The sequence below is a fragment of the Argiope bruennichi genome, chromosome 10 (genome assembly GCF_947563725.1).
Source record: "Argiope bruennichi chromosome 10, qqArgBrue1.1, whole genome shotgun sequence".
Classification (NCBI taxonomy): Eukaryota; Metazoa; Arthropoda; class Arachnida; order Araneae; family Araneidae; genus Argiope; species Argiope bruennichi.
This window is the reverse complement of record NC_079160.1, coordinates 119117807-119132135: the sequence shown is the minus strand read 5'-3', so window position 1 is coordinate 119132135 and position 14329 is coordinate 119117807. Positions and strand designations below refer to the sequence as shown.

Sequence of the window (14329 nt, the reverse complement as noted above, 5' to 3'; positions counted from 1 at the left end):
AAAGAATAACATTAGAGTAAGATGCCGATACACGTTCGTAATTCCTATCTTATTGAAGAATAAAATACTTGTTAATGAGTTAATCTATACGTTAACATGAGTTACAAGACAGATTGTCTCCCCCAAAGCTTAACATTTAGCAAACGAGATTTAGAGATTAAAAATGTGTACTTTTAGGCAATTTATCAAAATTTAGAACTATAATTTTAATTAATCTCTCTCTCTCTCTGTATATATATATATTGAAATAAAATTCATTCGACATAGTTGTATAAAAAAATGGTTTTGTCCATTCTTGCTATCAAAACATTAACTATATTAAAATTCAACTCAAAACAACGAACTCAAAAACTGACAAAAATACATCGATTAAAAGGTATTAAATAAGAAATAAATCGTAATAATAATTCAAATATTCTTTATCAAGCATTTATAATATTTATATGCTACAAGGCAAAAATAGATTTAGTTTAATCAATTTTACTTAAAAAAACACCCGTTTAAAATGGATATTCACAGACCAATGCGAATGTCAAATACTTTGTTATATTATTTGTGTAAACAAATAACTGTCTGTTTAACCTTTTCTTAATTTGTCTTTTTTTTTTAAATTCTATAAAAATTTATTTATTTGCTTTTATAAAATGAAGGAATTTATTTGAAGGAAATTAGATTATGAGTTCACTGAATTTTCCCATCTCCAGGCATGGGTCAAAGTGTAATTATCATGTTTCGCGTGGGAAAAAATGTTGATTATCCCATAAAAAAGAATCATTATCCATCAATCACTCGCATTATAAGAATGAGAAATATGCATTCCCTACAGCTTTTCTAACTGTTTACCAAGTTTTCTTCTGAAAGGTAATTAAATTCCATTAATCCTACAACTTTAGCACATATGATACTAGTTAAGAGTGCATCTGTCACGCGATCATCAGGTGGTTTTGTTGCAGTAGGCAAATTGGGGTAGCTTTTCAAAAGCAGCAGAGATAAGTAAGTAGATGGAAGTGGAGGAATCAATTACAGAACTGTCATACGTATCTATTTTTCTTTCTTGATGCTTATAAAAGCATTTGTTACTGCCCTATTTAAGAAAAACTTCTCTGCAAATAAGCTTTCTTTGAGAAATTACATTAAAGCAATTTTATTTTGATGATTAAAATGCCAAAGAAGAAAGAGAAAAATATCACAATAATGTTTATTAAAATTATTTGATAAAAAAAAATCTTCACTTTTAAATAAAATAGTAGATGAATAAAAATTTTACAAGATGCTGCATTCCAGTGGATATCAAATCAAAAGAATAACATTAGGTCAACATACAGATATGCAATTGTAATTTCAATCTTACTGAAGAAATATATAGTTATTCATATTTTTATTCATAGTTTAACATGAGTTATAAGACAGACTGCCGACTCCAGAAATTGAAAATTTATCAAACATGCTTTAAAGGTTGAAAGCGTGTGCTTTGATGCAATACATCAAAATTTCCAATTATAGTTTTAACTAAACAAAATGTTGATGTTTTCCTCTTATAATTCCCAAAATATATTATTGTACAGCGATTCATTTCTTTCTCAATACTCTATCAAAATTTAACTACTCAAGTAAAGACGAATTTATTTTTTTGCCATTCATTTAAACTTATTTTTTCTGTCGCTCAACATTACACGTTTGTTTTTATGCAATATAGTAATTATAAAAAAAAAAGTATGACAGCAATAATATTATTAGATAAAAATTATTTATGAAAAAAAAATGGAATATTATGTTTGCAGTAGTAGATGAAAAATCTTCTACAAACGAGGATAACAATTCCTTATGACATCTTGAAACAGCGCAATTTCTCGTACCTGTTAATATATTTTATTTGTTTAATAAAAAAATTTAGGTAAATTAGCACAGCCATATTCAAAATTTTGTTAAAATACCATTTTATCATTCACATTTAGTATTTAGAAATTAAAAAATAACATTTGGAAATTATGAATTTTTCTTCTTGAAGCATTAACAAAGATTTCTTTTATTCACAAAAGAATTACTTTTCTTCAAAAGTAAAATTTTCTTTAAAAAAAATTGCTGTAAAGAAATTTAATTGTGAGTGATTAGTGATGGTATTCGGGTATCTAATTTTAAGAGTAAATATCCAGAATATGGATATTTATTTTTCAATTAATTATATTCATATAAAAAAAACTTTATGATCTTATATGCTAATGTTATAAAGAGGCAGAAAAAGTATACAGATAAAAGAGAAAAAAACGTATAAATTTTTTAAAAAATTAATAAAAAAACAAATAATAACACATCATACATTTTACATACTTGATTTAAATATCAGTTCTTTTTAATTAAAATGAATGAGGTAGACAATTTTTTTAAAAAAATAATTATAACTAAATTTTTAAAAAATGATTTTTTTTTAACTTAAAATGATATTGGAAACGAAAGTGAAAGATATTGTTTACAGTTTTTTTTCTTCCAATTTTTAGATTTTGTTTTATGCATTAATAAGAATCATGTTTTAGAGGTACAATTTAAAATTATCAGAGGAGTTGCATAGATTATCGGCTTTTATACAATATCTTATGGAATATATTATATCATATATTCCACTTGTAAATGACTGTGCTTTCTCTTTGCTCATTAAGTTTAATTTTTTTTTCTTTCTGTCAAGTTCTCTTTAGAAGTTTACCAATTATATGATACATATCCAAGTTCAACTGCTCTTTCATATGCTAAAAGATTTTTTTCTTCTTTTGTGAATACAATGGCCCAGGAAGTTCTTTCAGTTGCATTTAAAATGTACAAAACTACTCTGATTTTTAAAATACTGGTTTCATGCAAACTCCTTCTTCAAAACAGTGGACAGAACATATTTTGTGATCCTTCTGATATTTTTCATTCTCTGTCCATACTTTTTTCTGTAATGAATAAAATCTGTCTTCAATTGATTGCCATCTATTTTCTTTTATTGATCCAATTGATATATGTAAGTTAAACCATTCAGACAGTTTTAACCTACTTGTGTCATTAATTTTAAAATTTTTACTGAAGGTGAAATGAATCATACTAAATTATTTTTGGAAATTAGCCTTTCTTCTTGTTTTTGTAATGAAGACGATGGAAGTTGTTTTAAAAGTTATTAAATTGCCTATTGAACAATTTGCAGATAATTTGACTGAGAGATTTTGATTAATTTTGTTATTGATTCTAAATTGTAAATAATTTTTTCAACAAACAGTGTTAAAATTTATTATTCCATTGTAATTATCATTATTTTAAAACAATAAAAATTCTTTCATTTCATTTTCCTACAATATTTTTTTCTATATCCTCATAGAAATTTTTTTTAATAATTTAGTCAAAACCTTAATTTAAAAAAATAAAATATGTATATAAACTGTATAAGTTTTAAAGATTTTCGTGATCCTTTATAATTTTTTTTACACGATATCTCAAAAATATTCACCACTTTGTACTTATCCACTCATCATTTGAATCAGTTAAAACAATATTAGTATAGCATTTTTTAAGGTGGAGCAAATGTTTTTTATTTTGTTAATGGTTTGGTTAACTAATATACATTGCTATATTACAATAATGAATGCTTGTGAAGCAAATTACTTTCGTTTCATGAATTATTATTGAAAATCAAAATGAGAAGGTATTAAGTTTAAAAAAACTTAGAAAAAGAAAAATTTCTTGAGAAAATGTAAGTGTTGAATAAAATTTGACTTAAATATTATGCAAAAATTAGCAAGTGATTTTTTTTTTACCATTTAATTGAAAATTCTATTGTACAAATTTGGAACAAACTAATTTTATTATATTAAATTTAAAAATAATTTTTTTTTTTGAAATTAAAGATTACATTCCAAATTTTCTTTAAAAGTTTTTACTTCTGTGTATTATTATAAAAGTAGAAAATTCAACATTTTGAACAAATTTATCCAAGATATTAGAATTTTTAGTACAATTTTTCTTTTAAAATGTTATTACACCAGCCGTATAACTGGAAAAAATTGATTCTATTACCTTTTCAGGTTTAGTTTGGCTACTTTCTATCAAAATTCTGATTTTTAGAATTAATAGAAGAATTAAATTGCGGTATACATAAATAAATTTACTAAGCATTTATGAAATAAAAAAAAAAAGAATTTAGAATAAGAAATATATGTGTTGAAAAATACTTTTTAAAATCATGTAATATTAATGAGCTCATGCGTACAATTTTTTTAATGCATTTAATTTTTATTTTTTCAATGCATATATTTTTGTTTAAATCTTATTTTAACAAAACAAAGATTAGTTTTTATTAAATAGAAAATACTGAATATTTTGATGACTCCTTTGGAGATTTTTGGTTATCATACTTTCTTAACAGAGAATAAGCCATATTTTCTCAAAAACTTAGCCAAAAATATTATATATTGTTACGAATCTGTGATGCTGCTTCCTAGCATAGTTGATTCCATCCTCAGAAAGACTGTTTTACAGTCATCTGTATTGGACGGAGTCCGGGTGTCGCGTCGGAGGTCCCAGAGCTTGGCGACAAACTTGGCGACCATTTGGCACCAAAATAGATTATACCCGAAATATCGAGAATTTTCCCGATCCGTCCTTGGGAACCGAGATACGCCTCGAAAGTTCCTGATTGGTTGAGAGGCTTCTAGCCCCGCCTCCTGAGACCTATAAAAGGAGGCAGTCTGCAGCTGCCGGAGTAGTAGTCGGAATCGACGTTAAACAGCGGGTCTTCCAGAGATTAGCAGAGCAGCGACGGAGTCAAGCTAGTGCTGAACTGAGTTGTGCGCTACTGTCTGCAGTAGAGTCTTGTTGTTGTGTGCTGCTTTATATCATCAAAAGGTCTCAAGATCATGCAAATAAACCTAGGCAGGGCAAAAGCGGCAACAGATAACCTCCACCCAATGGCAGCAAAACTCCAACCAGACATAATAGCTATTCAAGAGCCATACCAAAACAATGACCGAATAAAAGGAATACCAAGCTCCTGGTCATTGTTTTGTTCAACATCAAGAAAAGCAGCAATAGCCATTCCAAAACCCACCATCAAAATAGCAATTATTGCAATCAAGATAAACACAATAGCAATTAAAATTCAAACAACCCCACAACCGACAACAATAATCTCAGCCTACTCATCTCCAGCCTCCAACATTCAAGAAACGCTCCAAGAATTACAAGAGATAATTAACACCTTGCCAAGGGAACAAATCATTATCACAGCTGACCTAAATGGGCATAACAACCTCTGGGGTTATGAACACAATGACCTCAGAGGAAACCAAATACTAGACTTCGCCCTTGGATGCAGTCTGTATATCATCAACAAACAAGATGCTCCTCCAACCTTTTCCCACTGCGGAAAAAGAGGATGGCCGGACTTCACCCTCTGCAGCCAAAACCTGATAAACACCATTTCTAAATGGGAAGTGCTAGAAGAGCCGTCCCTCAGTGACCATAAATTCATTGAAACAACAATAGCTATCAACCAGCAGAGCTCCATAACAACAAGATTTAAAACAAAACACGGAAACCATAGAAAAATGCTAAATCACCTCCTACCACACGTAATCAAAATTCAACAAGCAATTAACAAAAGCAACACTCCACAGCAATTAAACGAAACAACTATCATCTTGCAAGACAAAATCACAACAGCTTGCAAGAATAGCTACAAAATCAAAAAACAACCACAAATACTCCAACCCAACTGGTACACCAGCGAATTGGAAATACAAAAAAATAGGCTAAAAGCACTGAGGAGACGAGCTCAAAGATCAGGAGAAAACCGACCAGCCCAGTTCCTGCTCCTCAAAAGGGAGACAGCCATCTACATGAAGAACGTCAGGCAAGCAAGGAACTTGGGATGGAAAGGATTCTGCTCCCAGGCAAAAAACCCTTATGGCAAGCACTATAAAGCTGCATTCCGAAACTCAGTTACCCCAGCTCAACTGATACTACTGAAAGAAAAGGAAGCGACAGGAGGCCAACTCCAAATAGCAGCAGGAATCCTCGAAGAAATTTTCCCACACCCTGTCTCAACCCCGAACCAGGCAACAAGTGTAAATTACTCACCAGATGACTGCCCTTTCTCTCCACAGGAGGTAGCTAGAACGATTAACGGCCTCCCAAAAGGTAAAGCCCCAGGGTTGGATGGCATTGACAACATAGTCATCCAGCAAATCAACCAAAAATTTCCACAGCTCTTCACGGATTTTTTCAATAAATGCCTAACATTAAAGAAATTCCCAGATTCACTAAAAATAGGAAACATCATCTTATTCCGTAAGCCAGGAAAACCTATTAATGAAGCAACCTCTTACCGTCCAATAGCACTCCTCCCAACAATAGGCAAAGTCTTGGAGAAGCTCCTAACCCAAAGACTCACCTACCACCTAGAAAAGAACAACCATATATGCAATAGACAATATGGATTCCGTGAAGGGAAATCAGTGGACATGGCCATTGACAACTTAATGAGGGAAATCAAACTGGCAAAACAAAACAAGAACCACGTCCTCCTGCTCTCAATTGATATCAAGGGTGCGTTCGACAACATTCAACATGCTGCAATCGAAGATTACCTAAATAATAGCAATAGCCCTGCCAACTTGATAGAAATTTTCAAAGACATACTTAAAAATAGAAAAGTCGTCCTCAACACAGCAGAAGGACCAGCAGAAAGAGAACAGAAACAAGGCTGCCCACAGGGATCCTGCAGTGGCCCTGCTCTCTGGAACCTGGTAGCAAATGAAATCCTTCAGCAGGAGTGGCCACGCAACACCACCATCCAGGCTTTTGCGGACGACTTTGCTATAATAACTCACGCCCCAACCAGGAAAGAAATTGAGAACCAAACACACGCAGCAATAGAAAAATTCTCCAAATGGGCAAATAAAAACAAGTTGGAAATATCCATTAATAAAACCAATTATATCTTCCTCAGTAAAATAGTAAGAGGCCCATCAATAAAATGGAACGGCACAGCGATCAAAAGAAAAAAATCAATAAAATACCTAGGAATTCAAATAGACGACAAACTCAATTGGAACGCACACCTTCGATATCAAGCAACAAGAGCAGCTATCCTCCACCAAAATCTCCTAAAAATAGCAGGGAAATCCTGGGGAATTAAGCAGGCACAAAGAAAAACCCTCTACTCAACTGTAATAGAAAGAGTACTTGCACACGGCGCAGCCATCTGGTGCCAAGATCCCACCGAGAGGATGAAACGGAAACTTGCAGCCATCCAACGACCGTTTCTACTAGCCATATCGGGAGCCTATAGAACTACCTCAACAGCAGCCTTACAAATAATTTTGGGAATCCCCCCTCTGCACCTCCAACTACAAAGAGAGGCAAAGGGCATCTCGTTATATAGGCTCAAAAACCCGACCAACAACTGCGACCTTCAAATTAGCGAACTAGAAATAGACTGTAAGATTTCAGGCTGGACTTCTCATCCCTCGGTACACCTAGAAGATCACCAGATTTCACTTGACGACGGAGGCTTGAGATCGGACCCGAATGGAATTTACACAGATGGATCGAAGACGGACAAGGGAGTAGGAGCAGCGTACTGTGTCTTCAACAATGGAGTAACTACAACAACTTGGGCAACAAAACTGGCCCACCACAATACAGTATTTCAAGCTGAGATCCTGGCCCTATACAAGGCCGCAGAATTCCTGAAGTCCACATCAGCAACATCTACCATCTACGTCGACAATAGGGCCAGCATCTTAGCAGCAAAAAATCCAAAATCCAATAACAAATGTGCCAGGAAAATCTTTGCAATACTTTCTACAAATGCAAACATAAAGATATCCTGGATTAAAGCCCACGCCGGATATGCAGGTAATGAGAAAGCGGATAGGCTTGCCAAACAAGCTGCTGATTCAGACAGCCCTATTCAGCCCGAACCATACCCAATTTCATTCATAAAGTCCAGTCTAAGGCGAAACATGTTGGAAAAGTGGCAAACGGAATGGGACAATGGCGAAACTGGAAGACTCATCTACCAGCTTCTTCCAAAAGCCACTCAACAACTTACGCCCTGGAGAAGGGAAGAAATTCTCTTCTTCACAGGCCATGGCCCATTTCCCACCTACTTAAAAAGGTTCAATTTAGCAGACGAACCTTACTGCACCTGCGGCGAAGTGGGGTCACCACTCCACTACGCAACAGAATGCATTTTAACTACATCTTATCACCTAACGAAACCATCAGCTAACCTTCAACAGGTCTGGTTCTCCAGGGTAGCAGATAACTCTCTCAGCAGGGCCAAGATCAGAAAAATGGTTCAATTCCTGCATGAAGAGTCACAGCTGTTCAGATACTAACCACCACTCCTATAACATCGGAAAACCCATCTCACCACCTGCACGACAAGACTTCCACCAGGCCCGGAAACTCCAACAACCAACGCAGCGCATCCTCAAGCTCAGACAACTCCATTCAGTCCTGCATAGCCCATGACATCCCTGCTCCAACCCAACCTAAAACCAACCATTCCTGCTCTAACCCAGCCAAGTCAGCTCCTCACCAGTCTAACCGAATTCAGCTCACCTACTCCAATGCAACCCACTGCAGCTTAAAAATCTTTAACCCAGCCAACTACAACTCTGCCAACATCAGCTTCACATCATCAGCCCAATCACCATTACCTCCACATCATTAGCTTAGCCATCTGCAACTCTCACTCTCCATGTCCACCCAACTGTTTAAATAATCGTTAAGATTATAGTCGCAGGGGCATGGAGAGGTGTTAAGTGTTAAGTTAAGTGTGTGCTGCTTTGTGCACGTCTCGGCTGAAGATAATTGTCTCCTCTATGCTGTATATAGTTGTCGTCTTTGTGCTCTCCTGTCTTCGTGTAAATAAACGTCGTTTTTTTTTCTACTGCTGATTGAGCGTTCACCACACCATATCACTTCCACTATCCAAACGAACCGGGAAATATCATAACATTTGGTGTCAGAAGTGGGGTAGTGGTCAAAAGTGTATGGTGAAAACGAGATGGCTGATAGTGGCAATGGGAAGTTACTGGCTCTGTTGGCTAAGATGAAGAAATCTATGGAAGCTGAACAAGAGGAGATGAAGAAATTTATGGAAGTTGTACAAAAGGAGCTTAATCGTCGTAAAAGGACATCGTAAGGGTTAAAGAGGAATTCTCCAATATCATTCAGGAGAAGATGAATGCAATTGAAGATAAGGTGGCTTCACTTCAGAATAAGGTAATTTCAGTGGAAATTAAAGTTTTGAAGATGGAAGAAAGTATTGACAGAAAGTTCGAGAAAACATTGAAATTAACATTTTGAAGATGGAAGAAAGTCTTGACAAGAAGGTTCGAGAAGACATCGGAAAAGAATTTGAACAGAAATTTGGGAAGGAGATTGAAAACCTGAAGAAGCAGATTTCCCATGAACATGAGGAATCCAAAGTGATATTTACACCTTCCCTAGCGACGATTAAACTCTCGACATTCGACAGAAAAGCATCCTGGCAAGTATACAAAACACAGTTTACTATGGTAGCGGAAGCTAATGGATGGAATCCTCAAGCCAAAGCGTTTCACTTGGCAGCTTCGTTTAGAGGAGACGCTGGCGACATCCTTGAGACTCTTACGGAGGAGCAAAGACATGATTTCCAAGCTCTACCGAGTGCACTTGAGCTGCGGTTTGGAGAGAAGTGCACTAAAGAATACAGCCGACTGCAGTTAAAGTTCCGCTATCAAAAAGCGGGTGAAAGTCCGCAGGAGTTAGCTGCCGATATTCAGCGACTTTCCCATTTAGCATTTTCTGACTGCCCGGTTGAGACACGTCAAGATCTGGCTCTCCAGCACTTCATCGATAGTGTGCGGGATCCGGAAACAAAGGTATAGGATCCGGTCAAAGATATAGGATCTGCTTTAGTCTTTGCACACAAAATAGAGGTTGCCCAGCTGGCCACACGTAAGGACCGACACCCAATCAGAGCTGTCTCTGCTGCGGATTCGTACTCTGATTTCGTAAAACAGATTGACGATCTGCGAAAAGAAATTCGGAGGTTAAAAGAGCGCAAAGATGGCAGAAGTACGGAAATTCGATGTTGGACTTGTGGTACAGCCGGACACGTCCGTAGGAACTGCCGGGTTTCTAGAAGTGGTGGAAATAATTTTTCCACCACAACAGGGAAACTAGTATGTGGCCATCTCGCGGGGCGGAGGTGTCCAGATAGTCAACAGCCCCCTTTCAAAGTATTTCATATTTCTTCCATAAGTGGCGGTGACAATGGACTTTACGTGATAGGACAAATTGGTAACATCTCATGCCGTATGGTTGTCGACACTGGAGCCAATGTGACCATAATAAGAGAATATCTGGCACGAAAATTAAAATTTAAAATAATCTGGACGCCGCCCTGCATTATTTTACAGACAGTGACGGGAGATAAGATTTATGTTGATGGGAAAGTCAATCTCACTATACGCTTTGGAAATATAAACTACCACTATACGGCATTTGTAGCAGAAATTACCGAGCCCTTGCATTCTCGGACTAGATTTTCTGCGGAAATGCGACTTTAAACTGGATTTTGGAAATTTTAAAATGAATTCAAAATTTGAAGACATCACTCTTTTTGGACTACACGTTGAACTGGAATCCAGCCAGAAAATAATAGTCAAAACTGACATCTCTTTATCACCTAGGACTGAATGTGTAATACCCGGCTTGGTAGCAGATAACCGAAAATTCCGATTTGGTGTAATGGATTACCCTGACACAGGCCGTGCTAGAGCAGGAGTGTTGGCAGCTTCGTCGGTAGTGGACCTCTCAAAGTCAATCATCCCAGTGAGAGTGGCTAACATCAGTGATAAGACAAAGATTATAAAGAAAGGACAGGTGCTAGCAACTTGCACTCCTGTCACTTGTATAGACCGGAAGTGCAATAGTCAGGACGTTTCTTCAGACGATCTAGTCCAAAATTTGCTGCAGGATACAGATTTCGATGAAAAACAGAGGTGTGCTGCTAGAGAGTTGATAAAAAGAATTCCAGGACTTATTTTCTCGAACATCTGAGGACTTTGGAAGGATTCAACTAGTAAAACACCGAATTGATACAGGAGAGCATCCTCCTATTAGGCAGCACCCCAGACGACTACCATTCGCTAAACAAGAAGAAGTCCAAACACTAATTAAAGAAATGCAAGATAATGACGTAATTGAGCCTTCATCAAGTCCTTGGGCATCCCCCATCGTCTTAGTAAGGAAGAAAGACGGCTCTACTAGATTTTGTGTGGATTATCGCCGGTTGAATGATGTCACCAAGAAGGACAGCTACCCTTTGCCAAGGATGGATGACACGCTTGATACACTTGCCGGCAATACCTGGTTTTCCACCATGGGCCTCAAGAGTGAGTATTGGCAAGTAGAAATCCATCTTGAAGATAAAGAGAAGACGGCTTTCACCACAGGACAGGGGCTATGGCAGTTTAAGGTTATGCCTTTCGGCTTGTGTAATGCGCCAGCAACATTTGAACGCCTTATGGAAATAGTTCTCGGAGGGCTTTCTTATGAAGCCTGTCTGGTTTACCTCGATGACATCATCATCATGGGGCTTTCCTTTGAAGAACATCTTCAAAATGTTAGACGTGTACTGCAAAAGCTAAATTAAGCTAACCTGAAATTAAGCCCTTCCAAGTGCCACCTATTCAGGCGTAAAGTCACCTATCTTGGGCATATCATTTCGGCAGAAGGTGTTCGAACAGATCCGGATTAGATATCGGCTGTAAGACACTGGACCTGCCCGACGGATGTTCACCAGCTCCGGAGTTTCTTAGGCTTATGCAAGTATTACCGGAAATTCGTGGAACACTTTTCGACAATGGCCAGACCACTCCATAAGCTGATCGAAGTGAAACAGAAATTCATCTGGACGGACAAGTGTGACAACGCCTTCAACAAGCTCAAAGACGCCCTAACATCTGCTCCCGTCCTAGCATATCCTGAAATTGGAAAGCAATTTATTCTGGATACGGATGCAAGCCATGAATGCATCGGAGCTGTGTTGTCCCAAGAAATAGATGGACAGGAGCGTGTCATCGCCTATTTCAGTAAGTGTCTGTCCAAACAGGAAAGAAATTATTGTGTGACCAGGAAGGAACTTCTGGCTATCGTAAAGGCCGTAGAGAACTTCCACCCTTACCTCTACGGTCGAAGGTTTCTGCTTCATACAGATCATGTTTCATTAACCTGGCAATTGAATTTTTAAAATCCAGAAGGTCAAATAGCCAGACGGATACAGAGACTACAGGAATATGACATGGAAATTCGCCACCGAAAAGGATCAGCGCATGGAAACGCAGATGCTCTTTCGAGAAGACCATGTTCGGAGAACTGCAATTACTGCTCTAGAGTTGAAAAGAAATTTGGCATGGTAGATCCTGTAATTCGCAAAGTTACAACACCATCAACATCAGAATCAGATCCATGGAGTGACGAGAGCGTCCGGAAAGACCAACTAGCTGATCCTAAAATAAAACCAATAATTGAATTTAAAGAGTCAACAGGCGGAAAGCCTAGCTGGCAGGACATCGCCCCTTTCCATCCTACAACGAAGCGTTACTGGGCTCTTTGGGATTCTCTCCATCTAAGAAATGGTGTGCTGTATCGCAAATGGGACTCTGACGATGGAAAAGCATTCAGATGGTAATTAATACTCCCAAAGACAAGAGTATCAAGAGTCCTTAAGAAACTCCATGGCAGTCCAATTGGGGGTCATTTTGGTGTTACGAAGACTTTACAAAAAGTTCGAGAACGTTTCTACTGGAATAATGTGCGAAATGACGTAGAGAAGTGGTGTCGCACATGTGATCCCTCTGTTGCACGTAAAGGTCCTGGGGAACGCATTAAAGGAAGACTGCAGCTATATAATGTGGGGGCACCTTTCGAACGAATAGCTTTTGACATCCTAGGCCCTCTTCCTAGGTCATCAGATGGCAACAACAACATCCTGGTTGTGATGGACTACGCTTATCCCATTCCCGATCAAGAAGCCCCGACTGTTGCAGAGATTCTTGTTCAAAACTGGATTTCAAGATACGGAGTTCCTCTACAACTGCACTCCGATCAAGGAAGAAACTTCGATTCGGCAGTTTGCAGGAGACTGTGTGAGATACTCGGCATCGACAAAACTCGAACTACGGCTTTACATCCTCAGTCAGATGGCACGGTAGAGAGATTCAATCGGACCATTCTGAACAGTCTCTCTCTCCTGGTGTCCAGCAATCAACAGGACTGGGACAAGAAATTGCCCCTTTTCCTACTTGCCTATAGAAGTGCCGTTCACGAGACTACTGGCCATTCCCCATCCCAAATGCTCTTCGGACGTGACCTTCGTCTGCCTGCAAATCTATTATTCAGCCGGCCTCCAGATGCTCCATTGGCGCCTGGGGAATATGTAGAGAACCTCCGGACACGGATGGAGGTGGTGCATCATCTGGCCAGAGATAGGATCGGCATGGCTTCAGAGAAGATGAAGACCCGATACGACGCCAGAGCAACGGGACACAATTTCCACGAAGGAGACCAAGTGTGGCTATGGAATCCGAAACGTCGCAAAGGACTTTCTCCGTAGTTGCAGACCAACTGGGAGGGTCCTTATACAGTCCTTAAAAGACTGAATGACGTTGTGGTACGGATACATTGTAACAGGCTAGCCCCTTACCTTGGCCAAGGTGATTAAGATCTTTTCAGTTCAGACCTTGGTCACCCATTATATAATAAATAATGTAAATCATTTATCCTCCTAATTTTGTTATTTTAGTATTGTAATTTATTTTTGTATTGCTCATGTATTTTGAAAATATTTACGCTGTATGTCATTTTGGGTATTTAATATTTTATACTTACTTATTGTGTGAATATGGTAATCCTGTAAGTAGATGCCTCTTACTCAGATATTGTACTGCCCGGGACGTGCAGTCCTTAGGAGGGGGAGAATGTTACGAATCTGTGATGCTGCTTCCTAGCATAGTTGATTCCATTATCAGAAAGACTGTTTTACAGTCATCTGTATTGGACGGAATCCGGGTGTCATGTCGGAGGTCCCAGAGCATGGCGACAAACGTGGCGACCATTTGGCGACGAATTTGGTAACTTTGGCGCCAAAATAGATTATACCCGAAACATTGAGAATTTTCCCGATCCGTCCATTGGAAACAAAGATACGCCTCGAAAGTTCCTGATTGGTTGAGAGGCTTCTAGCCCCGCCTCCTGAGACCTATAAAAGGAGGCAGTCTGCAGCTGCTGGAGTAGTAATCGG

The 14329-nt window shown here is 37.9% G+C and overlaps 1 protein-coding gene across 1 annotated transcript; it reads left to right on the top strand.

The window, feature by feature from the left end:
* The first annotated feature begins 6503 nt into the window (after positions 1-6503).
* LOC129987758 (uncharacterized) lies at positions 6504-8369 on the top strand. The gene has a single exon (XM_056095698.1). It carries the CDS (start codon positions 6504-6506, stop codon positions 8367-8369), a length of 1866 nt encoding a protein of 621 aa, XP_055951673.1.
* The last annotated feature ends 5960 nt before the right edge of the window (positions 8370-14329 follow it).

Coding starts and splice junctions, on each gene's coding strand:
- LOC129987758 (XM_056095698.1), top strand. CDS start 6,504: ATGAGGGAAATCAAACTGGCAAAACAAAACAAGAACCACGTCCTCCTG.